This window comes from Danio rerio, chromosome 10 (genome assembly GCF_052040795.2).
Source record: "Danio rerio strain M-AB ecotype USA chromosome 10, GRCz13ab, whole genome shotgun sequence".
NCBI lineage: Eukaryota > Metazoa > Chordata > Actinopteri > Cypriniformes > Danionidae > Danio > Danio rerio.
In genome coordinates, this window is record NC_141030.1 from 28,739,045 (window position 1) to 28,763,560 (window position 24,516).

Consider the following 24,516-nt stretch of genomic DNA (forward strand, 5'->3'; position numbering starts at 1 on the left):
ATATATACTGTAAAAATCCAACAGGGCAATTTTATTTGATTAAGGCCTTTGGTCATATAATTATCTCTTGTTGATATTCCTTTTTTTCTTCTTCTTTTTATCTAACTCATCTCTGCACATTGAGCATTACGTAGAAATAATTATACTGAATACTGATGTGCTTTGAGATAAACCCACAAAATTATGCCCTCTGAGCAAGAACAATAATTAAGTATTAATTTAGCATAACAATAAGTTGAAGGTTAAAATATAATTTTATTCTAGGTCTAGTTCTCTCGCTGTCTTCAAAATCAAAATATGACAGCTAGAAAGATGACAGCGAGAACCTAATGAGTAATGGGCCTGTGTTTGATTAATGCTATCTGTGGGTGTGGGTGTGTGTGTGTGACAGAATGATACACACAGCAATCAAGTCTAAAGCACGTGACATGAATAATGTCTATGTAGAGGAAGATCATAAAAAAATCAAAACTGCCATTTAGTTGTGCTCATGCATCACACTGAAGATTGCACAACAGGGTTCTCATGGCTCTGACCAGTACATTTCCATGATTTTTACACATCTTTTTCCCAACCTTGGCACAATGAAAAATAAGTGCTTGTTAGGAATTATTTGAAAAAAAAAAAGATGAATTGCTTCTACAATGTTTCATGGGCATGTCAAAGCAAAATATCCAAGTTTTCAGGCTTCAACAGATAAACAAGACTGCATGTTTTAGACATTAACATTTTCTAAGTTGGTGGTTCATTCCGCTGTGGTGACCCCTGATAAATAAAGGGACTAAGCCAAGGGAAAATTAATAAACAATTGAATGATTGCACAAGTGATTGAAATAAATGGGTCTCATAGTGCAGTGCTTTCCTTGTCCAGTGTGAAAGTGCAGTCACTATGGCTGGAGGTAGAGTAAATCGAGTGCTTATACTATTTTGCAGTGTAACATTTTGTTATTATTATGCATTTTTATCCAATTATGCTTGTTAAATATACCTAAATGGGTATAAATAGATATATTCTTGTTAAATATACACCTCTGAAGAACATATATAGATTTTGCTATATTTTGTTTTATTTAATTGGTAGCTTATTCTTCTTAATTGCGCTTAATATTTTAATGCAATTTAATGTTTTAAACATTTTCAATAAATTTTAAACATATACATATATATTTTAGACAAGACACATACATTTAAAAAGGTAAAAAACATAGCCCCTTGAATGTAATTTAAACCAAATATGACCCCATTTAATTAAGAGAACAAGTGCACCTAAAATGAAATAATGTAGACATATAGCCATAGGTCAGCTTGCAGGAAACTTTCAAAAAGGTATAAAAAAACAAATTCTAGATAAAAATGCAGACAAAACATGCACTTTAAATAGACATTTCTGTGATGTATGTTTTGAGAGTTTTTAGTGAAACTGAAGAGACTAATTTTTTTTAGCTTGTGATAAGTTAAATCATTTAGATCCTAAACAGAATTGTAAAACAGCATTTTAATAGTAATACTTTACTAAAAATGCAGATGATAATTGCCGGTTTTTCATGACTAGCAGCATATGGGTGTCATTAATGGTGATATGAGAGGAAGAGTGAGAAAAGGCAAACGGGTACAGCAAGATAAAAGCACATGTCTTTGTTATTTCCTATTTAAAATAGTTAGTGTGATGGAACGGCTGACAGAGGAAGCAGGGGAAAAGTTCTGACGAGAGAACAGAAGGAGAGAGTCCATTTTCCCTGTCTAAGGCTCATTATAAAAGCACTTGAACAGGGTCAGACGGGGTTATGAATCCCTCAGAGTGCAGTATAAAATGATACATGCATGCTCTGCTCACCTGTCAAAGGCTTTAAGAACAGAAACGCAGAGCTACAGCTGTAAGAGACACAGAGGCTGCTGCTTCGACATGCCCATAAGACAGGTGGCCTTTTTCACTTTTCCTTACAGATCAAGACAACCTTTGCAAAAAGAATTTCTGAAGCCATGCCGAGTGCAATCAACATCTTGACCTTGCAGTTTCTAACAAATCGGCATCGAGGAAATCCTTCACTGTTTCCAGGCTGTTCATCAAGCTAGATTTAGGGCCTCTCGGGAATGAATGACCACACAAATCAACAGAACAAAAGTGAAAGACAGCCAGTGGGATGCAGTAGTGCATTCTTCTTATAAATAGATTTTTGATCTTTTCTTCTAAAGAAATTTAATCAAAACAAAAGCGTGATAAATTCACAGCATCAAAAAAAAAAAAAAAAAAAAATTGGTAAGGTTTTAACCATAAATGCAATAGTAATTTAACCTTCGGGAAATGAAAAAAAGTCAATAAATGTAACTACAGAAATTGAAGCTATATTTTAAGCGACAATTCAAGTAGTCCTTTCTGACTGATAAATGAGATTTCAGCTTGTCTTTTGGCTTGAAGTGTTTTGTTGAGCTGTCCATGGTCCTGAAACCAAACTCAGGTCATGTCAATGTGAATGACAGAATTAGGTATAGTTGAAGTCAGAATTATTAGCCCCCCCTGAATTATTAGATAATTAATCTGTTTAAGATTTTTTTCAACACATTTTTAAATATAATCGATTAAATAACTCATTTCTAATAACTGGTTTATTTTATCTTTGTCATGATGACTGTAAATAATATTTGACTATTTTCAAGACACTTCTATACAGCTTAAAGTGGCATTTAAAGGCTTAACTAGGTTTATTCAGTTAACTAGGCAGGTTAGGGTAATTAGGCAAGACATTGTATAGTGATGGTTTGTTCTGTAGACTATCAAAAAATATATAGCTTAATTATGGGCTAATCATTTTGACTTTAAAATAGTTTTTTAAAAATTCAAAACTGTTTTTATTCTAGCCGAAATAAAGCAACTCCAGCTGTATATGCACACATTATTTTAATTTCAGTCAGCCAGCTCTAGCATCCAGGCCTTCCAACAATTGTTTTTTATTATTTCAGTGTTTGTTTAATATAAAAAGGATACAGCATATGACTTTATCCTAAAACAACCCGGATCCCCACCCCACCCAAGTAGACTTTATAATAACAGATATAAGATTGCTGTAAAAAAAAAAAAAAGAATAATTTAAACCCAAATAAATAGTAAAAGTTAAATACAAATAAATAACTATTACATCATGAGATACATAAAGTACATATAAACAGAAGAGCTGTACATTAGATGGTCGAAACAAAAGATTTGACAATATCAAAAGCCATAATCCAAGATTTTACCGTTTTTGACTGAGCTCCATGTATGCATGCTGTTGAAAGTTCCATGCAAATAATGTCCAGCAAATATGAGGAGGGTTAAGATTGATTGAACTAATTTATTTAGAAAAGAAAAGCCATCTTCACTGCCTGACTGAGATACAGTATAAAATGGGTATCAGACCAAACAAGAAGCACTGGATTAAATAATATTTTCCCATGCCATTCCTTTATTCATTCATTCATTTTCTCTTCGGCTTAGTCATTTTATTAATCTGGAGTTGCCACAGCGGAATGAACCACTAAACTATCCATTATTTACACAGCAGATGCCCTTCCAGCTGCAACCCGTATGGATAACACCCATACATTCTCATTCTCACACATACACTACATATAATTTAGCTTACCCAATTCATCTATACCACATGTCTTTGGACTTGTGGGGGAACCGGAGCACCGGCAGGAAAACCACTTAAAGCTTAAGTCTATTTAACTGATTATATATTAATTACATTACAACATCGATGCTGCATAAGGAACAAATGAAATTGACAATAGTCACATAAAGCTTTCACCGGAAGCTCATCATTGGCTGAAAAACATTAGCTCAGCATATGGCCCATTACACATTCACATACACCTGTAATCTTATGAACAGCAGTAATAAATAAACAAACAATATGCCATCTACACTACAGTGAAAAAGTCTTTACTGTTTACCTTTTTTTCAGTCTCACCTATGCTGTTATAAATAGTTTTTTGTTGCAACGTAAATTCACGTTTTATTAATTTTTTGAATGTATTCCTTTGATAACAAAGCTGGATTTTAAGTAATTACTACAATCTTAAACTGCTTTGTATGTGTGTGTGTGTGTGTGTGTGTGTGTGTGTGTGTGTGTGTGTGTGTGTGTGTGTGTGTGTGTGTGGAAATGTTTGCATTTTTGCATGATTCTTTAAAGAATGGGAAGTTCAAAAAAAGAGAATCTATTTGAAAGAGAAACTTTTGATCATTACTTTCACTTCTGATCAAAGTAATTCATCCTTGCTGAATAAAAAAAATAAATGTGTTAAAAAATAAAACCGACCCATAACTTTTGAATAGCACCATACTCTATATATATATTCCAATTTTATTTCTTTCATTACACAAGAATATCAGCTAATTGGAAGTGGAAAAAGATGAACGGGATTGCTTTCTGCTTTGACTTATTTCATGTTTCTCTTATTAAAACCCAAAAAGTAAAGCCTAGCTTTGAATGATTCTGCCCAAAATAAAACTTCTTGGTCTTTCAGAGAGTGAAAGGTGATCCGTGTGTAATTAGAGGAAATTGAACTTCTGATGGAAAGCGCTGTTCTTGCTGCATGTGGCTTATGGTTCATTTCGAGCTCAATTCCTCTTAAGTTCAAGAAGTGTAATTGCTAATGGAGCAGGATGACCTTGAGGAACTTCACACGCAGCCTAATTTATGTGCTCATTAGCACAGCATCTGTGCTGTTACTCATAATTGATAAAAGCTGATACCACATGGAGACCCATATGATTAAGGACCAAGTAAAATAAATAATGAATTCAGAAAATCTCACTTCGAACGATTTGAGAGTTGGTAGTAATCACACAATATACACTGCATAAAGACAAATAAACAGTCTGCTTTAGCCAATGAACACATGATATCATAGTGGGAGGTACAGTATATCTTCATCCACATGAATGAAATCAAAGCCAGCAGGTGTAACAGAACAAAACAGATGCAACACAAAACAGAGAGACTAACTAAATAAATAATTAAGAAATAATCCAAAACCAGACTGACATTAAGAACTAAATTAAGTGTGAGGAAACACTCAAAGGTGCCATATACTGCATTGTTGGTTAAATTGTTCTCTGATATCTACATAGTAAGTTTATGGCTTTGGTAAGTTTAAAAAATCTAGAAATGGTTTGATAAGCTAAATTGTTACTCCATAAAATAGCCATAGAATCAGAAGGTCCATGATTGACCATATATGGTTCGTGTGGTGAATTTTAATGAGCTCCGCTCTGATGTGCAGCTCTTACACACACACAGTGCATGATGTAAGCTGAACACGTACAAATATAAACCCAATCAAAGTGATGTTAACCTATTTTGCTCAACAGATCTGTTGTGGACAAAAGGCTAAATTATAATTAAACTTAACAAAAGAGAGTGATGGAGAAGTATCGTGTTGTAAACTTTATACCTCTTATGCCTTTGCACAGTGGAGATGAATAAATGTGTATCCTATAAATCTTGCATTTTGCTTTCTGAGGTAAGTTTGAAACATGCTTGTGCTGTCGTTGCCGGTAATACACAGTAAACAATTTGGCACTCACGTTTTCAAAAAAAGAATCTCACATACATATTAAGTGAAATATAAGTTTAAAATAACTGAGGAAAATTAGCAGTGTTGTTTCACTAAAAAACATTTGGCTTATCAAACACAGCCTGAGGCATGCATATTAATGATTTCAGAGCTTTTTAATCATTTTAAAGCAGCATACGTTGACGTCAGCTGCTTGTCCAGTCTGGATGAATGACCTAAAGTAGGCATACATGCTCTAGGGCATGGCCCAAGAGTCTCATCACAGTTTGTTTTGAACTCTGATTGGCCCGTTGTCCACCAGGGATTTACACTGGTGGAATATACATGAGAACAGGGAAACAGTTGTGTCTGAGGCTCACAGTATGCCCATTTTCATATACTGATCTTTTATTATTACTATGTCTTGGTATACCCTGATTTTCATTATAGGGCACCAATAAGAGAGTGTAGTGAACACTATGGTTCCGTTTACACCGGGTCACTTTATTTATTGTACCTGATTTGATAGCTATTTGATGTGTGATTTTGAGCCTTATAAATGTGTCTGTGCTACACTCCGTTCTATATGCAAATTTAACTTGGTTACTTGAACTTAAGCATCAAATATACTGCATTTATTGCATTTCATATATATATATATATATATATATATATATATATATATATATATATATATATATATATATATATATATATATATATATATATATTAAATTTTTTACAAAAACAAGATGTATGTTAATCAACATACAAATTATTTGTTATGAGGCTCCACACAGTGTTAAAAAAACTATATGATTAATTAATCCTGACAGCATGTTTTTCAGTCATTGTACTTCAGTCATCTGTCATTAAACTAAGTTAATCATGTTCCAACTTAATTTTAAAATTTGTGCAAGCTGTTTTAAGTCAGTTTAACATATTATAAGTGCAATGGACTCAAGCTTAATTTGATTCAGCTTAAAAAGATAAGGCAACCAGTATATTTTTAAAAGAGCAGGAGGCTTTGCACTTTACTCATAATCCAGTAAAACATCCTCTTAAATGCACAAGGCAAGGTCTCTGTTGTTAATGAGACCATTTCATATTAACATTTTAAATTCATTGCTTAACAAGTAATAACTGGTCAAACATTTAAACCTTTCAAGTTTGAAATCTGGAATGCGTCCCAGACCACCTCCTGCTGAGATTTGAGCGATCTGATTTATATTCATCTCAAATGTGTTTCAGAGGGCCCTTACACCTGGTCTTTTCACAATTAGATAACTATCTAATCAGAAAAAAAGCACAATAGGTGAACAGGTGTAACTGCCCCTAAAAGTTCCTTATACTCCTAATATACATTCATTAATTTTCTTTGAGCTTAGTCTCTTTTCAGAGTTTGACACCGTGGAATGAACCGCCAACAATTCCAGCATGTTTTACACAGTGTATGCCCTTCCAGCTGCAACCCAGTACTGGGAAACACCCATACACACTGATTCACATACACATTCATACACTACCAATAGTTTAGCTTACCCAATTCACCAATAGCACATGTCTTTGGATTGCAGGGGAAACCAGGGCAACCGCAGGAAACCTACATGAACATGGGAAGAACATGCAAACTACAAACAGAAATGCCAACTGACCCAGCTGGGACTCGATCCGGCAACCTTCTTGCTTTGAGGTGAGAGTGATAACCACTGAGCCACTGTGCCACCTATACTGCTTATGGTATTTTATAAACAATCTAGAATTTGTGCAGCATGACTGGTAGAGCATTGCATTATAGATGTCAAATACTTTGAACAGACTGTAAATCATGCTCCAAAGCCTCTACCAAATGTGTGAATGCAAATTTGATGAGTACAAGAAAAATGTTGGGTAAGGGACTGTTTAATGCCAAAGTCTACATAGTGTGTTTTAATGTCTATGTGTTTGATTGGAAACACTAATTTATGTAACATATCTAATATCACATTCACACGCGCAACATGATACTGCGGTTATTTATACACCAGCTAAAGGGCATGTAACTTTAAAACCTAACAACAGGACATAATAAGCACATCCTCACACCATAAATGATCATCCAACTGTGAGGAGAGGCAGCCGAAGGGATTGAAAATTCCAATGAAGAGCCATGATGGAGCCGAGGAACAGCAGAGTCAGGGCAGAGACAACAGGCTGACAAGCCAAGGTGGAGTCATGGGCATAAAGGCCTGAGGTAAAGCTGGGGGACACTATAACACTGTAGCGAGCTGGGGATTGGAATGCAGACGGCGGAGCTTGAGAGGTGCACAAAGGCAGAGAAGGCTTATGATTTCAGGATGGACAGTGCAGTGTGAAAACCTTCCAGAATGGCACAGGCAAAAGCTGGACTGGAGGACAGCCATGGCAGCTGGTTCCAGGATGTACATAGGGCTGGCTCTGGACCAGTAGCCTTGTCAGGAGCTCATGCTTTAGGTCTGTGGTAGGCAAAGGTAATGATTAAAGGGATAGTGGACCCAAAACTGAAAATTACTTTACTACTTTACTTGTTTTAAACCTTCTAATCCTTTTCCTTCGAATTAGTCCCTTTATTCATCAGGGGCCGCCACAGTGGAATGAACCGGCAACTTATCCAGCATATGTTTTACAAAGTGGATGCCCTTCCAGCTGCAACCCAGTAATGGGAAACACCCATACACACTCATTCACACATATGACCAATTTAGTTTATTAAATTCACCTGTAACACATGTCTTTGGACTGTGGGGGAAACAGGAGCACCCGGAGGAAACCCATGCAAACATGGGGAGAGCATGCAAATTTCACACAGAAATGCCAACTGACCCAGCAGGGCCTCGAACCTTCTTGTTGTGAAGTGACAGAGCTAACCACTGAGCACTATAGGTTTTTCAGCTTTTTAGTGTTCGACCGAAATAAAAAACGTATGAAGTAATGAGTAAATAGTGAGAACATTTTCCTTTTGGGGTGAACTATGCCTTTAAGGGGAATAAAAGTGTACAGAATCACATAACACTCTGCATAATCTGCAAAAATCCCTAAAGGACCATCGCCAGGACAGCAGAGCCTTGAACCACTCATTTCGGCTGGAAACAAAACACACAAAGGGAGCATTTGGACTCAAAAAATCTATAAAATCAGACATTTAGATGTTAGTGGGTGAGCTCTGAAATAAAATGTATTTTCTATGAAGTGTGCAAAAGGAGAACTCGAGTGAAAAATGATCCGCTTTACCTCTCAAAAGAAAAAAAAAATGACCTGCCTTTGATCACAGGCTTTTATCATTTCAAAGGTTTTCATCAGAGAAGAGCTTAGCATTAAATGTGTAGGTTACATGTTTAAAAGTATAAACCTTGATCCTGAAAAGGTTAAAGCACTTATCGACATTAACCTTCCCAGGTTTTAGACTCCATTCAAGAGTTCAATTTTTTATACCTATATTACAACTTGCAGCAGGGTGAAGAACTCGGGTCAAGGCAAATCACTGAGGAAATGCGGTCCTGTTCCTTTGGAGTGATATATTCACAAGGTCATTTCATACTAGGTAAAATATGCAAATCACATTATAGGGCTGTTGCAACTTTTGGGATATGCAGATGAGGACGTTGTCATGTTTTTTTTGTTGTATTTTTTTTACAGGTTGCAAATGATGGCAGGGGTCTAGTCCTTGGGGATATGAGAACTAGAAATGATGAAAAACTGGACTAGAGCTCAAATGGAGCACCGAGGGCTAATCTTAATTGGTACCCGGAAGCATTCACTCTCAGCGGCACCAAATGACAAGCACCACTATTGTGCCCTTGAGCCATGGCCACTGCCACCGCAGCTTCAAACAGCTGCCCTTACTTCCAGATCATGTGAATGTCCTGTCGTGTCTCTCTGATGCTATTAATGCATATAGAAGGTATTATCTTTAGATAGTGTATGCAATGCCAAGGATTATTGTACACTTAAATAAAATGAATACATTGCCTTAAATACACTGTACACTTAAAAAAAACAAACAAACAAACAAACAAACAAACAAACAAACAACCAAACAAACAAACAAACAAACAAACAGATGAGTCAATCAATCAATCAATCAATCAATCAATCCTGGCGTAAAATTAACAGTACAATTTGCTGACATTTACTACATATTTAAAATGTTACATGAGTAATCTTCAAAAGCAGAAAATATAATGAAGCTAGCGAGCTAGCTAGCTATAGTCAGGTCTATATAAATTGGGACATTGACACAATTCTAACAGTTTTGGCTCTATACACCAACACAATGGATTTGAAATGAAATAAACAAGAAACTGTCAGCTTTAATTTGAGGGTATTTACATCCAAATCTGGTGAACGGTGCAGGTATTATAACAGTTTGCTTATGTGCCTCCCACTTGTTAAGGGACCAAAAGTAATTGGAAAGAATAATAATCATAAACCAAACTTTCACTTTTTAATACTTGGTTGCACATCCTTTGCAGTCAATTACAGCCTAAAGTCTGAAATGCATAGGCATCACCAGACGCTGAGTTTCTTCCCTGGTGGGGCTCTGACAGGCCTCTACTGCAACTGTCTTCAGTTCCTGTTTGTTCTTGGGGCATTTTTCCTTCAGTTTTGTCTTGAGCAAATGAAATGTATGCTCAATCGGATTCAGGTCAGGTGATTAACTTGGCCATTTCTAAAATTTCACTTTTTTACCTTCAAAACCTCTTTAGTCGCTTTGGGTCATTATCCATCTGCATTGTGAAGCGCCATTCAAGTTATAAAGCATTTGGCTGTATCTGAGCAGAGCAGACAATATTGCCCGAAACATTTTAGAATTCATCCCGCTGCCTTTGTCAGCAGTCACATTATCAATAAATACAAGACAATCAGTTCTATTGGCAGCGATATCACCATGTTTCACTGCTTAGGGTCATAAGGTTCATCGCCATACTTCATACAAGTGTCAAAACCAGTACATTCTCATATAATTTTCCAGACCTTTTCAACATGAAACAAGTTAGATTATTTTCAGTTAGTGTCTGAACCCAAACTAAGCTCATGGATTTATTCATAACTGACCTCCACTCCTGGCTTTTCTTTGTGACATTCACCTGAATTTACAATAAATTAAGTATATTAATATAAAAAACATATGGCATCAAAATATGTATCAAGCTTTTATCATATTCAAAATACTTCAAAAGTTTTATCATATTCAAAATTCAAAGTACTCATCCTGACTGCTGCTGCAAATGTTTCACATCATTCTGCCTACACAAACTGAAAGAGACAATATCCCACCTGTATCAAAGCTCCAGTAACCCCATGATCAGTCAACCCACTCTGAACCTCAGCCTTCCTTCCAGCCAAACACTATTACGTCACTCAGCCCTCTGAAGAGTTGCACGCAAAACAATATCCTCATTGTTGGCCTCTGTCAAAATGTCAACACGGCGACCTTTGACTCCTTCAAAGTGAATCAGATGAGTCATGGAGTAATGTAAATAAAATGCTGCAGATTACATAACTACAAACAGCAGAATAAACGTCACAAAGCAGTCCTCAGCGGTGGTAAAATCTTTTTTTCAAGTCTGTTTAATTTTTCTCCTTTTTTTTTTTTTGATAAGTGTGGATTTTTATTTCATGCTGATAGTAAAGTAAAGTTTTAAAGGGTTTCAAATGTTTTAGGCATGCGATCTTTGATCAGATCTAAATTGGGATTTATGAAATTCAAATTGTGTGCTTCAGCCCTCAATTCCCAATGATCAAATGATTTGATCTAGAGATTTGCATTATTATCACTGGTTGCAGGGGGTAAAATGAAGGATTTCATTAAAGTCAAGTGATCAGATCATGCCTTAGTATATGCATGAATAAATGGATCTTAAAAATCTTGGCATTCAGCACTTTTTCGCTGGGCCTCTGTTTTGTGAAATCAGGAAGGAGGGGTTTGAAGATCATGGTGATGTGCCTCATCCTGCCTGCCTGCCTGCCTGTCTCACTGTTTTATCTTGTGCCAAGGTATAGTCGGCATGGGATCATTTGCCTGGAGAGCAAAGTAAAGTTGGCAAAGATTTAGTTTAGGTTTGTTCAGTGTAATTTAAAGGTGAACTATAAGACATTTTGTGGTGAAAATAAATAGTTTCCATCCTGTTTAATTTTCACTGACTACTACAATGAAACAAGTTAAGCTACTGTGTCTTTCATTTAATAATTTATCAAGCGGTTGCCACAGCGGAATGAACCGGCAACTATTCCAGCATATGTTTTACGCAGCAGACGCCTTTCCAGCTGCAACCCAGTACTGGGAAACACCAATACACTCACACATTCACACACACTCATACACTATAGCCAATTTTGTTTATCCAATTCACTTATAGCACATGTCTTTGGACTGTGGTGAAACCGGATCCCCTCAAGGAAACCCACATGAAGACAGAGAACATGCAAACTCCACACAGAAATGCCAACTGGTCCAGCCAGGACTCCAACCAGCGACCCTTTTGCTGTGTGGTGACAGTGCTTACTACTGAGCAACTGTGCCACTCATACTGTCTTTCATTCAAAAGTTTTTTTTTTGTATTAGCTTAATGGAATTTATGGTTTCTAACATTAATCTGTTTTATTAAAATTGTTTTAAAACAAAAAAACAAACACCCTAGGAAAAATGTATAGCAGTAGTTTTTCTCAAAGTAGTCTTTTTACTTTAAACCAGCAGTTTTCATGGCATGTGACTACATGAAAAAAGATACAGTACAATTCTGTTCTTATGTATTTCCAAAGTGAGTCTTATTAGCATCTTGTTTGACAGTTTGATAGTCATGGCGAAAGCACTAGCACTAGATAGTTCAGTACCTCAGTACCTCAGATCTTGAAAATAAAATACTCAAAAAATAATAGCCTCACTATTCTTAACGTGTTCATTATAGTTTAGTCCAAAGTACAACTTTACTTAGATTTTGTATATTTTTTTTCAACATAAATATTTCATTTATAAAATAAAATTCATTTTAAAACTATTTGAATAAACTTTTGCGTCAATCGTACCACCCATTGCGCCACCGTGATTCCTGCATAAGACCAATTGAAGATCAAAAGATGACCTCTCTGTACAAAAATGTAAAAAAATGATCAATCAATCAATGTCTAATCATCTTGTTTTATCCTGATCTTTTTCACATCACTGTATAGCATAATTTCGCTTGCTCAAACTCTAGTGTGACCACGGCTTTAACCACAAACTCTGGGTTCACCCAAGTTAACAGAGAAGGTTTATATCAAGCATTGTAAAACAACTTAACCTGATCTTAACCAGGTTGGAGAGTGGTCTGCTCAAATATGCCATTTTTTCCAGCTTGACCAATAGCAAGAGAAATGCCAACTGACCCTGGCTCGAAACAGCAACCTTCTTGCTCTGAGGTGATCATGCTACCCACTGGGCCACTGTGATGCATTGTCATTATACATTAATCATTTCAATTGTGCCCTTTACCTCAAACAAAACCTAATCGAGCTGTATTCAAAACTGAACAACAATAAATAAAACTACAGTACTCATCATAATTTGAAGCACTCTTGGTATAATTTTTTAAAAGTAAAAACATCTGTTAATATAAATATTTTAAATATAAAGTTTTTTTTGTCTGTAAATACATAATGAAGTCAAATTGTAAACGCTTCAATACATTCAACTGTTTCAAAATGAATAAAGTACAACAAAAAAGTAAATGTTAATCACTGATACCTGCATATAAACAATGAAACCAGAAACTTAAAACTCAGCTGTGCAGAAACAGAGACAACATAGTTTTTCTTTGACACACTTAGAGGGTTTATGGCATTTCCACACATACACACACACACACACACACACACACACACACACACACACACACACACGCACGCACGCACGCACGCACACACACACACACACACACACAAAATGACAATAATTTTGGCTGGGGGGTTATAAAAACAAAACAAAAACAACTGAAAAAGAGCTCAAGCAAACTGTTACTGTCAGTGCAAATATAAAACTGCAAGACCTTTGGTTTAAAGTGTCTGTTGAATGAAACATCTTGAGACGACAACATCATGGTCCAGTGAGAATCAAGGACGCATGTGTTAAATGGGACGTGAACAGAAAGGGTGGACATGTTTTTGTTTTATGCACTGAAATCTAAAACATCTCTGGAGAAGTTTTAAAGAAGCTGCTCTCCTGAGACAAACAACTACTGCTGTGAACCGACCATCAAGCAAACCTGAAAGCCAAGGCAAGTCTCCTATTTGATCCTGTGGTGGAGCCAACGAAGACCAGAATACAAATAGTTTTGGTGCAGATTTTCTTTTTCCACCCGTTAAATTTTGAATTCCTCCCTGGGCAATGACATTTTGCCAGTACATCTGTGAGGGAAAGACTGGAAAGGAAGAATAAAAAAGTGAAAGAAGAAATAGAAAACACCAGCAGAGTTCAATTAGACTGGTGAATTCACTCGTGACGGCTCTCCTAGTGCCACTAGCTCAGCTGGGATGAATGAATTGATAATTATAGGATCTTCTAAACCTCCAGGCAAAACAAGTCAAATTCAGCAAGAGTGATAACAGCCCTTTTCAAAAGATGGAATAGAAAAAAAAAAGGATTCGGATTATTCTGAGTCATTCCCGCTATGAAGAAAATGATCATGTCCCTAAATGTCCCGCACAGTACAATGCAATTCAAAAGGTCAGTACAATTTACTTTTTCAATTCTTTTGTTTGTTCTGGAAATGTCACAAACTAAACTGAATTGAAAATATGAATTTATTTTTATGACAAGTATAAAATAATAACTATATAAAATAATAATAATAATATAATAATAATATAAAAATATTAAAATAAAATAATAAGAAATTATTTATATCTGGAATTGTCTGAAACTTAAAAAAAAAAGTCTTAACTGTCACTGATTCACTAAATAAAATAGTACACTCTTTAAAAATAAATGTGGTGATGACTTGGAGACAGGTTAGATCCAAATGCAATAAGTATAATAGTTCTCAGCAAACAAATCCAAATCACCAGGCTAAACCGTAGTCGGTTTTGCATGCAAGATTCAGAGTAACAAATCCAGTAAATCCAACAAGGTAGTCAAAGGAAAATCAGGGTATTTTATTTTGATGGTCAATTTGAATATTAGTAGACTGTCAGCTTAAAATCTGTTGATACTGCAGCTAAACAGACATTATACTGACTATAAGAAACTTTGCAAATACATGTCAACTTACACTCACCTTATCCCTAACCTTAGCCTAACAGTCTACTTATAATCTAATAAGAATTAGTTGGCATGTAGATGCAACTTAAATTCAGCAAACAGACCATCAAAATAAAGTGTGACTAAAATGAGTAACCAAAAAAGCAGTGGTCAACAAAACAGGTACAAAGGTCATAAAAAAAAGTAGTTAAAAAAAAATTGAAAATGCTCAGTAAAGCAGTAGATACTGGCAATACTTTGCACGTAGTGTTCAGTGTGGCCAGGTTAATATGGCCAACAGGAAGTAACAAATGAAGAACTGGCAGTCAGAATTTGGGCGAGGGCTCTGCTGGCTGGATGAATGGTTACCAGTCCTGTTTATTACAATAATCAAGTTTGAACTGTCAACCTGATTTGACCAAGTAGGACATGTTCCTGGATTAACATCTAATCAGTCAATCAGAATTAAGAGATACAGTAGGTTTACGGTTTATATTAAGTTTAGGCTTTGGTTTGTCTATGTTACCTTCTCTTCTCTCTAAACAACAATCCGATGTTATTGCATTTGCTTCACTAGTCACAAAGTATGCATTTTGCGTGGAAGTGTCCAACTTTTCCTCCTCTTAATAGCAGGTTAACAGATCTCATGACATTGCCTTGGAATCATAATGTTCTATATGGGTTGTAAATGATTTTGAGATTTTGAGCTTCAAAGAATTTGCATTCCATATAGTAAATCATATGTGTGTAGAAAGTTCTCACAGACAATGAGCTAATTCTTTAACGAAATGCTGATTGGCTCACATAAAAGAACCTTAGAGCCAAGCTAGAGTTCAACTTTGTAGATAGAACCTTTTTTGTTTTTTAAATAAAAAGTCTTAAAATGTAAACAACGTCATTTAATATGATTATCTGAATAACTCAATTTTGACCAAAATGTCAGATAGAACGTTATAATTCTAAGGTGATTTCTTTAGAAAAGGTGAAATATTGCATTCAGGGCTCTACTGGCAAATTATATAAAACCTGGACCTCCTTTCTAACTTTTTTGGACTCTTTGACCTAATTAGACTCTTACTGAAATTGTCAGGGTAAACTTGTCTTCATGTTGTACTATGCCATCTAGTTGTGTGAGTATTTTCCCTGAATTGTATTTATTTCATTTTCTTTCCTCTTTTTACATTTATGGACCATATGCTATAATATATAGTCTCATTGTTTATTATGTACATTTAAAATAATCTGTAGAGATTTCTCATTTGATTCTCATTCCTTCCAAGGAGTTTGTGTATGTGGGTGTGGGTACAGTACATAATGTTGTATAGTTCTAGTTTAAACTTGGGCCTATAAAAAAAAAAAAAAAAAACACTCACATACTTATGCACTAATCTACACCATTACGTAGTATAAATAGTGTAAGTAGTGCGTACTGATGTTGGATTACTTTATTTACTTTATTTACTACGAGAGTGATTATATCACCTCCTGATGTTGAATGTGATTATACTCATGGCATGTATTATTCGGTAGTTAGGTCATTTATTTTACTAGTTTGGCAACTGTCAAACATCATTTGGGAAATGGTTTGAATTTCGCTTAGTAAAACAACATTAGTGTTCCGTTTGGGACGACACTACATACATGATGTTGAGTGGGTAAGTATATAATGCATAAGTGCATAGTGTATAGTGTAAACTTTACTTACTTTAGTGTACCATTTGAGACGCAGCTAATGTGTTGTTCTCTGTAGTGTTTTCCTATATTTTACCTGTCAGTGCAATAAATTATTTATTTTTTAAGTGTAAGCTTACGGTTAGGTTTATGCACTTCTACATGATTGCTATCCAACTATTTTTCTCCTCTGATTTTGGGATTCATTTACAGTTATGGTTGGGTTTAGGGATAGGAAATACTGTAGGTATGCATTACATTTTCCAAAAAAATGATGTTCCAGGATCAACATCGACATTAATGAAGGATCACATCGTACTTGGCAAAATCATGTCCTGCAGTTTGAACTGTGTTGTTTGATGAACTATAATGAATAATGTGTTACATGTATAGAATTATAAATGAAAATAAATCAGCTATTAGGATAATTTTTAAAAAATACAAAGAAGTAGGTTTTACATCTCAATACTGAAGAAGGGTTAGAACAGAAGGGGAAGAGGGGGGATGTATACGTACATACACTTATGCCTACACACATGCACATATTTAAACTATTCTCAGGCAAATAAGTTATTAGGCTGAAGAATTGTTAATTGCAGTAATTACCCAATGGCATGGAAACATGTATAATTTGTATTTATACAAATTCATTATTGTCATTATTTTACATTATACCTCATTTATAATCATATTTTAAATAACTCCCCTACATTTATTTTAATATAGTAATACTGAATACTGTCCCCTGACAGCAAGAAAGTCACTGGTTCGAGTCTCTACTTGGCCAGTAGGCCAGTTCTGTGTGCATGTTCTCCCCATGGTGGCGTGGGTTTTCTCTAGGTGCTCCGGTTTCCAACACAGTCCAAAGTCCATGCACTATAGGTGAATTGAATCAAGTAAATAGGCCATAGTGTATGGGTGTTTCCCAGTACTGGGCTGCAGCTGGAAGTACATCCACTATGTAAAACATATGTTGGATAGGTTGGCGGTTTATTCCATTGTGGCGACCCCTGATAAATAAAGGGATTAAGCAAAAAGAAAATGAATGAATGATACTGAAAATCAAGTGACATAATAACAAATGAAAAAAGATAGCACTAGATTATTTAATATGTATGCAGTATTGTGTGTTATTAGTTGGTTTATGTCACTTCAAAACAATTCGTCCTATTCTAAAATGTGTCTATTTACAAATGTTAAGGAATGCAAGGTCAAAAAACAAAACAAACCGAACCAAAACATAATTAAATTCTGCATCCTCATGTAAGTCATCCAACATGGACCTTTATTTTCTCTGAAACAGGATTTTCTTTCTGCTACTGTTTGAACAACTTTTGCTTAAATGCCTGACCTTGAAAACAGATTGTTTCTAAAAGCCAAGTACACAGAGTTTTCACAGTTACAAAGCTCAAAAAGTGTAACAGAAATGACCCTACTATTTTAAAAATAGTACAACAACATCGAGGTTAACTTCTTACCAAGAGACCCCAGGGTTAACGCTCTCAGGAATACATACACAATAAGACAGAACAGCACATCATCTGTTGCATTACAGCCCTAAAGGCCTTGCGTTCAAAATCCTTCTGGATGTCTTTAAGCCAGCTAAAAATCCATGCGTTCCTTCCCTCAGAGTTGACCTGAGCAGTGTTACACTTTGATACTTCTGGAAAGAGTTTTACTGCCCAGTAAGGAGGATCTGCAGGCACTAAATAACAGCAGGGGAAGAGCTCTCTCCCTCTTAAAAGACTATTTAGATCATCTTCAGCATGCAATGTGTATGAAATCCACAGCTCTTCAGCCCAAACCCACTTCCAAACGGAATAGCCCAAGGGTCCTCAATGACAGTTACATAAGTTCCGTCTCCTGAATGATTACAATGCATTCAAGACTGATATAGAAGGGATTTGGATCTGTCCATGGTGCTGAACTGGGTCACACACATGCATTGGGAGTCACATTATCCTCCTCATGGGAGACACGGATGTAGATTGTGCTTATGTTGCTGTTGGCGGTCTTTCTTTAAAGGGCTCTGTTCTTCCTTTCTTTCCTGCTTCCTCTCCAGATTCTAAATGTCAGATAAACAAACAACCTAGTGCTTTGCTATTGGTGTTCGTTTGTGCGTGTGTGTTTGTGTTTGCATGAACAATGAGAGTTGTTTCCACACTTGTGGAGGACATGAACACCCTTTCAGGTGGTCTAAACAGTGGGTCAGTTATAGAACATGGTCAACAAGGCTCAGAAACTGAACAACAGAAACTCAACATCACACAATTGGATAAAAAGCAGATGTACACCGTATACGTGAAACATCGCTGCTGATGCTGAAAGGTTTTGACAACTCTGCGGATGGACACTGACCTCATTTAGGTTTAATCATGCATAGCCTTGTGGCTGTGGAAAAGCAAGAGTGCTCAAATTTCCCTTCAAATGCAAACAAGGAGAGAATCAAACAGAATATATATCTCTGAAGATCCTCAGAGTAATAATAGTTCTGGCCAAGAATGAAAATCCTTCACAGTTATGTTATATCAAACCCACATAACTTCCACAAAACCAGTCCCATGTTGCATGGGTATATTTTTGCCAAAAATACATTACTTATTTACTCCCAGGACCATGTTGGTATTTTGTAACATCAATTTTTTTTACGAGGTGGGTCATAAGCCCAATGCTCAACCCCTAACCTGGAGAACCAGGACACACATACACTGTGGACAATTTAGCTCACCCAATTCACCTAACGCATGTCTTTGGACACAGGGAGAACATGCAAACTCCATAGAGAAATGCAAACTGACCCAGCCGGGGCTCGAACCAGTGACCTTCTTGCTGTGAGGTGACAACGCTACCCACTGTGCCACCGTACTACCCCAAAAAAACATTGAATGGGTTAAAAAGATTTATGCCAAAAATGATTAGAATATTAAGTAAAGATCATGATCCATCAAGATTTTTAGAAAAGATCCTACTGTGCTGTAAATTTATTAAAACATTTTTTATTTTATTATTTGCATTAAGATTTTTTTTTTGGTAACTCCGATTTTCAAATAGTTGTATCTCGGTCAAATATTGGCCTTTCTTAACAAATCATCAATCAATGGAAAGCTAATTTATTCACCTTTCATAAGGTGTACACTACCAGTCAAAGGTTTAGGGTTAGTAGTTTTTTATGTTTTTAAAATAAGGTCATCTGGCTCACCAAGGCTACATTTATTTAATCAAAAATACAGTACAAATTGTAAAATTTTGAAAAAGTTATTGAACTATGAAGTAACTGTTCAAATGTAGTTAATTTAATTTAATAATTTATTCAGGTGATTTAAAAAATTAACTACATTGCTCCAGAGTCACATGATCCTTCAGAAATCTCTCTAATATTATTTATTTATTTATTTATTTATTTATTTATTTATTTATTTATTTATTTATTTATTTATTTATTTATTTATTCATTTATTATTGTAATTGCTATTATTATCATTATCATTATTATTATTATTATTATTATTATTATTATTATTATAACTATTATTAATGGTAATAATAATAAAAGCAATAAAGGGTTCTGCAATGCTCTGGGTTTATTACTGACAAAAGGCAATTTTATTTGTATTAAGATTTTTCAACCCTTCAAATATTCAGTTGTATCTGTCAAATATTGACTTGTCTTAACAAATCTTAAATCAATAGAAAAGCTTATTTATCAGCTTTCATGAAATGTATAAATTAAAGATTCTCCGATCAGGATTTTTGCAGCCGATACAGAGTACTGATTACTTGCCAATTCTGATGCTTAAAGCTTTATAATGCATAAAGCACATTTTCCTTCTAAGTATGAATCTTAAGTGAAGATCCCTTCTTACCTGGGAGAATAAATGATGTTCCATAAAACCCATTGAACATGTCTCTTATAACCGTTTTGTGGACAGAAGTAGCATAACAGAAAATAATAGATAAAAACTGTCAAAAATGCAGATCTTTCAGTTTTTACATGTAAAAAGGCCTAAATACATGCAAGGCCATTCCAATATTCAGCTCTCCATTCCAACAAGCACGTCTGTGACCACAGTTCCCTCACAGCAGCTTGATCACTCAATGAGAGAGACAGGGATGTGCACTCGAGATATCTTTACTGTGCTATTCATCTAACCTAACAAATGTAAAGCTTAGAACATCACTGTGCCTCTCACAATTTGTTTTGTTGCTAATTCACTTTCATCTGCAAGATTTCTGGGGTATTGTATCCAATTCAAAACACCTGCGATCGGTTCATGAGTCAAAAAATGTGATTATCTGCCGAACTCCAGCCGATTGATCGAAGCATCCCTAGTATAAATCTCAATTTAATTAAAAAAACTTGACACTTCAGACTTTTTAGTGGTCTATTGTCACATTTAGGTAATGTTCATGATGAACTTTTTCACACAACAATCAAAAAAAGGGCACATCTCTTTATCTCTTTGTTTGTATGTGACAACAGAATTGGATTTGCTTTGTAAACCTTAAGTAACAGTTTATGTTTTGACAGTTTTGTTTTTTGTCATGAGTTTTTAGATAACTATACTCTCAAAATCATTCCAGATAAATACACAGATTTCTTTATTCTGGGCAGAAATAGCAAAATTGTCCACAGATTTGATTTGGCCCTACAGCTACTGTAACTCCACCCCGGTTTGCAGGTTCAATCCGCAAAGTCCTTTATTTTTTCTGACTTCAATTAAAATCTGACTACACTTTCTCAGTCACAGCACGGAAACACTACATCTGTCTCCACTCATGTTCACAGTCTCCTGTGGCTTACGATGCCATTTCCCACACAAACACACCTCAGAGCTCACAAACACGTGCTGACGGTCCCGCTGACCGCTGTAGCATCCACACTCATGTGGCTGAGCAGGGGCCTGCCAGGAATCTGACAGCAGGGGGACTTCACTTGGCACTTACCCCCCTTTCCAGAAACACGATTACATAACCACACAAGGGACGGAGTAAGGGAGAGAGGCCAGCGGACAGCGATACTCCAGAAGCCCTGGCCGCCATGTGCCTGACAGCTGTACAAGTAATCCTAAATGTGAACTCGACATGGAAGTCTGACTAATAAGGCATCTGTTCTCCATAACATAAACAGACTCGTGGAGAGAAAGAATCCTTTTACACAGTCTCTTTCATTCCCGTACTCTCATCAGAATGTAAAAGACTGAGATTTTTTTACCAGTCATAAATTTTTTACGCCTGTGCATGTTCGTTCGGTGTGATTAACAAGAATCTGGATTCTGGGAAGTGGGAACACTTGTTTGGCGGCTTTCAGTTTCTGTTGTTTCTCATCTGTCTTGCCCTTGTTGTTAGTTGACACAGAGTGCACTATCGTTTCTCCATGCACCGTTTCCTGGTGCTTTAATGCCTATTTGGGTCTTAGTGACAGAGTTATTGCTTGTGTGAGATGCCTGATTGGTTCTAGTAATGACAAAGGGCTGAAAAATTGTCCTCCTTTACACAGGATCCTCTCAGGCGAGAGGCGAGAAGACAGCGGTAGTCGTCATGGCCATCGGGGGGAAACCACGCACAAAATTTGACAGCATTCATACTCAATCTAATGAGCCGATGATGCCACCTCCATGAGCTTTGGAGGGGGAAGGCATTGAGAAAGAGAGAGAGAGAGAGAGAGAGAGAGAGAGTCAGGAGTGTCTATCAGAAAGAGGGTGTAATAAGACTGCGAGAGCGCCTTTGAAGCAGACAGGTCTGGCTCTTGCTCAATATGAAAAGTATGAGCTTTGAAGTACACTCTTGTGTGAGTGCTCTCCATGCGTTTGTCCCGGCAGATGCACACACTGTCAAGGGGTTCTGAATGCAGTCCCGCTGAATTGCATCAGTGGTGTGTGAAACGACCCCACAAACACATGCATGCATTATATGCACATTCATTGTCACAGGCTGAAAGTCATGCATCAAAAGTCCAACAGCAGATTGACATCATAGTTCAACTGGAGTACTTTAGTGTAATTTAGAGTGCTTTATTTGAATAAGTGTTAAATGCTGCCATCTGAACTTTGGTGAACACACAAAAAAGTGCATTAAGGGTGCTGAAAGAACAGCTCTCAGTCCACTTTCAACAACTTTGCTGGCATTTGACTTACACTTAGACACAACACAGACCAAAGACATCTAGTGAATTTTAAAAAGCATGTGTTGTCGCAAGATGCAACTCTATAAAGGATAATGCTTAGGCATACCTTTACTTTATATTTTAGATATAGGCGAGCAACAGCATTGAGTTTTTTTTTTTTTTTTTTGCAGTGTTTGCAATTACAGTTTAATACTGGTACTTGAAGCTTTTCTGCTTGCAGCAGATCTTTTTGTGTGTGACAGAGAAACATCTGGTGCTGTTTTAAGTGCTTTACAAGTTTTATAAGCTCTACATATATTCCCTATGAATAAAATACCACCATCATATGAATATAGAACAATGAATTAAGCCTAATACAAAGCAGTGTAACAGAAAAAAAAGGCCACTTGCATGTAATTTTTCTTATTATTTCTATAATGTAACTAACCATAAATACGTTTTTTGTTTTGTGATTTTAGCGCATACGTCGAGAGTTAGATAAGTAGTTAAAAGAGTAAAGGGTCTACATTCAAATCAACTCAAAGCCCTCAAACTACACAGCTGTGGTAAAGAACAGAAGCACGCGTTTTCAACATGTATAATTTACGTTTAAGGCATCACGTCAAAGAAGATTTCTGTCAAACAAAGGTGACACAACTCGACTGATTACTGTTAATTCATTCGTTCAGTGCAGTAATTATTATCTGTTTCCCACATTCAGCACTAGTGCCGAACGGCACGTGAAGCTTTATCAATGAACAGAGTACAGTGCGCGTGGACCAAAAGACAAATGAAAGCTCACCCGCATTTCTCAGTTTACGATTCCTGAACACCGAGATTATGACTAACAGGTTACCCAAAACATCCACCACAGTGGTGAAGATCAGCACGCTGGCCAGCACCGCTATCGCCCAGGCGGGGCGCGCGCTCGAACCCAACGCGCGACCGACGTGCCCCAAATCTGTGCTGTTCGTCAAAAAGGCGATGTTTTCTGGCATCCCGGACCAACTCGTATTTCGAGATTTAAAAAGTTATTCTCGCAACCTGAGAGGTAAAAAGAAAAATCAAATTATCAACGGAATGTACATGTTAAAGTCAAAAGTAGTTGAGAATCTTTTTTTTTTCCCCGTACTTGTAAAAGACAGTCATTCCTCCATCCACGCAGAAGAAGTTGGTAACAGTTGAGCCACGAATGTGTGGCTGATCCTCTCATTCCTCTCTTCATAAATACGAGTCCGACTTAACATCTTTTCAGCTCCTCAAACTCATTTCCAGTTGTTTGTCTAGCTCGAATGTTCACCTTGCTTTTCTCTCACCTTAAAATTACTAAACAACAAGGCAGTGTTGGCGCCGTGTTGCCCCATGGCGACGGTTACTTTCGCTCCAAGTTATTTTTTAAGCAGCTGCTCGGAATTGTAAATCCAGCGCGTGATCAGAGGGGAATCTGGCCAGATGATTGGCTCGCGCTCTGAACTGAGACAAATCATGCAGAGAGCCGCGCATCTCTTTTTTTGCGCGGGAGTTGTCATAACAACCTCTGCTCTCCGTGAGCGCGCGCCTCCAGCAAAGATACGCACGGCATGACCTGAGGCAGCAAGAGGAGGTGTGGAAATTCTTTTGTCAGGTAACCAGAAATTCACTTTGCGTGGTGATTTTAAATGAAGTTTTTTTTTTATTTGTCACAAACATTTGGTAATAAACCGGTTCACAATGAAGTAGTTTTAGAACAGGGTACTGTTTGGGGCGCTAATCGTCCAAACAAAAATTCTTACCAAACTACACCGTCTCATGCACAGGCAGGCTCCTGTTAAACTTTTTAAGTTGTTTGAACAGAAAACACGTATGTATTTAAAGGATGCAAGATAATTATTGGTGTTTTTAGTTAACCTGTTATCTATACTAACATTCATCAATTAATTTGAATGGGGTGAGGGTAAATAGTGCATCTTGCGTGATGTTGAAACTTAAAATG

General features: G+C 36.4%; 1 protein-coding gene across 4 annotated transcripts in view; it reads right to left on the minus strand.

The window, feature by feature from the left end:
• The window catches only part of mtnr1bb (melatonin receptor 1Bb), a 41,487-nt gene extending 17,356 nt beyond the window's left edge, over window positions 1-24,131 (minus strand). For 3 of the 4 annotated variants that reach the window (XR_015500237.1, XR_015500239.1, XR_015500238.1), the window contains exons 1-2: window positions 23,677-24,131; window positions 23,347-23,588 (exon numbers count right to left, since the gene is read on the minus strand). Coding sequence is in view for 1 of the 4 variants with exons in the window: in NM_131394.2 (NP_571469.1) it covers window positions 23,347-23,542 (196 nt within the window). In the remaining 3 variants the exon portion in view is untranslated. 4 annotated transcript variants of the gene reach the window in all.
• Between the last annotated feature and the right edge of the window lie 385 nt (window positions 24,132-24,516).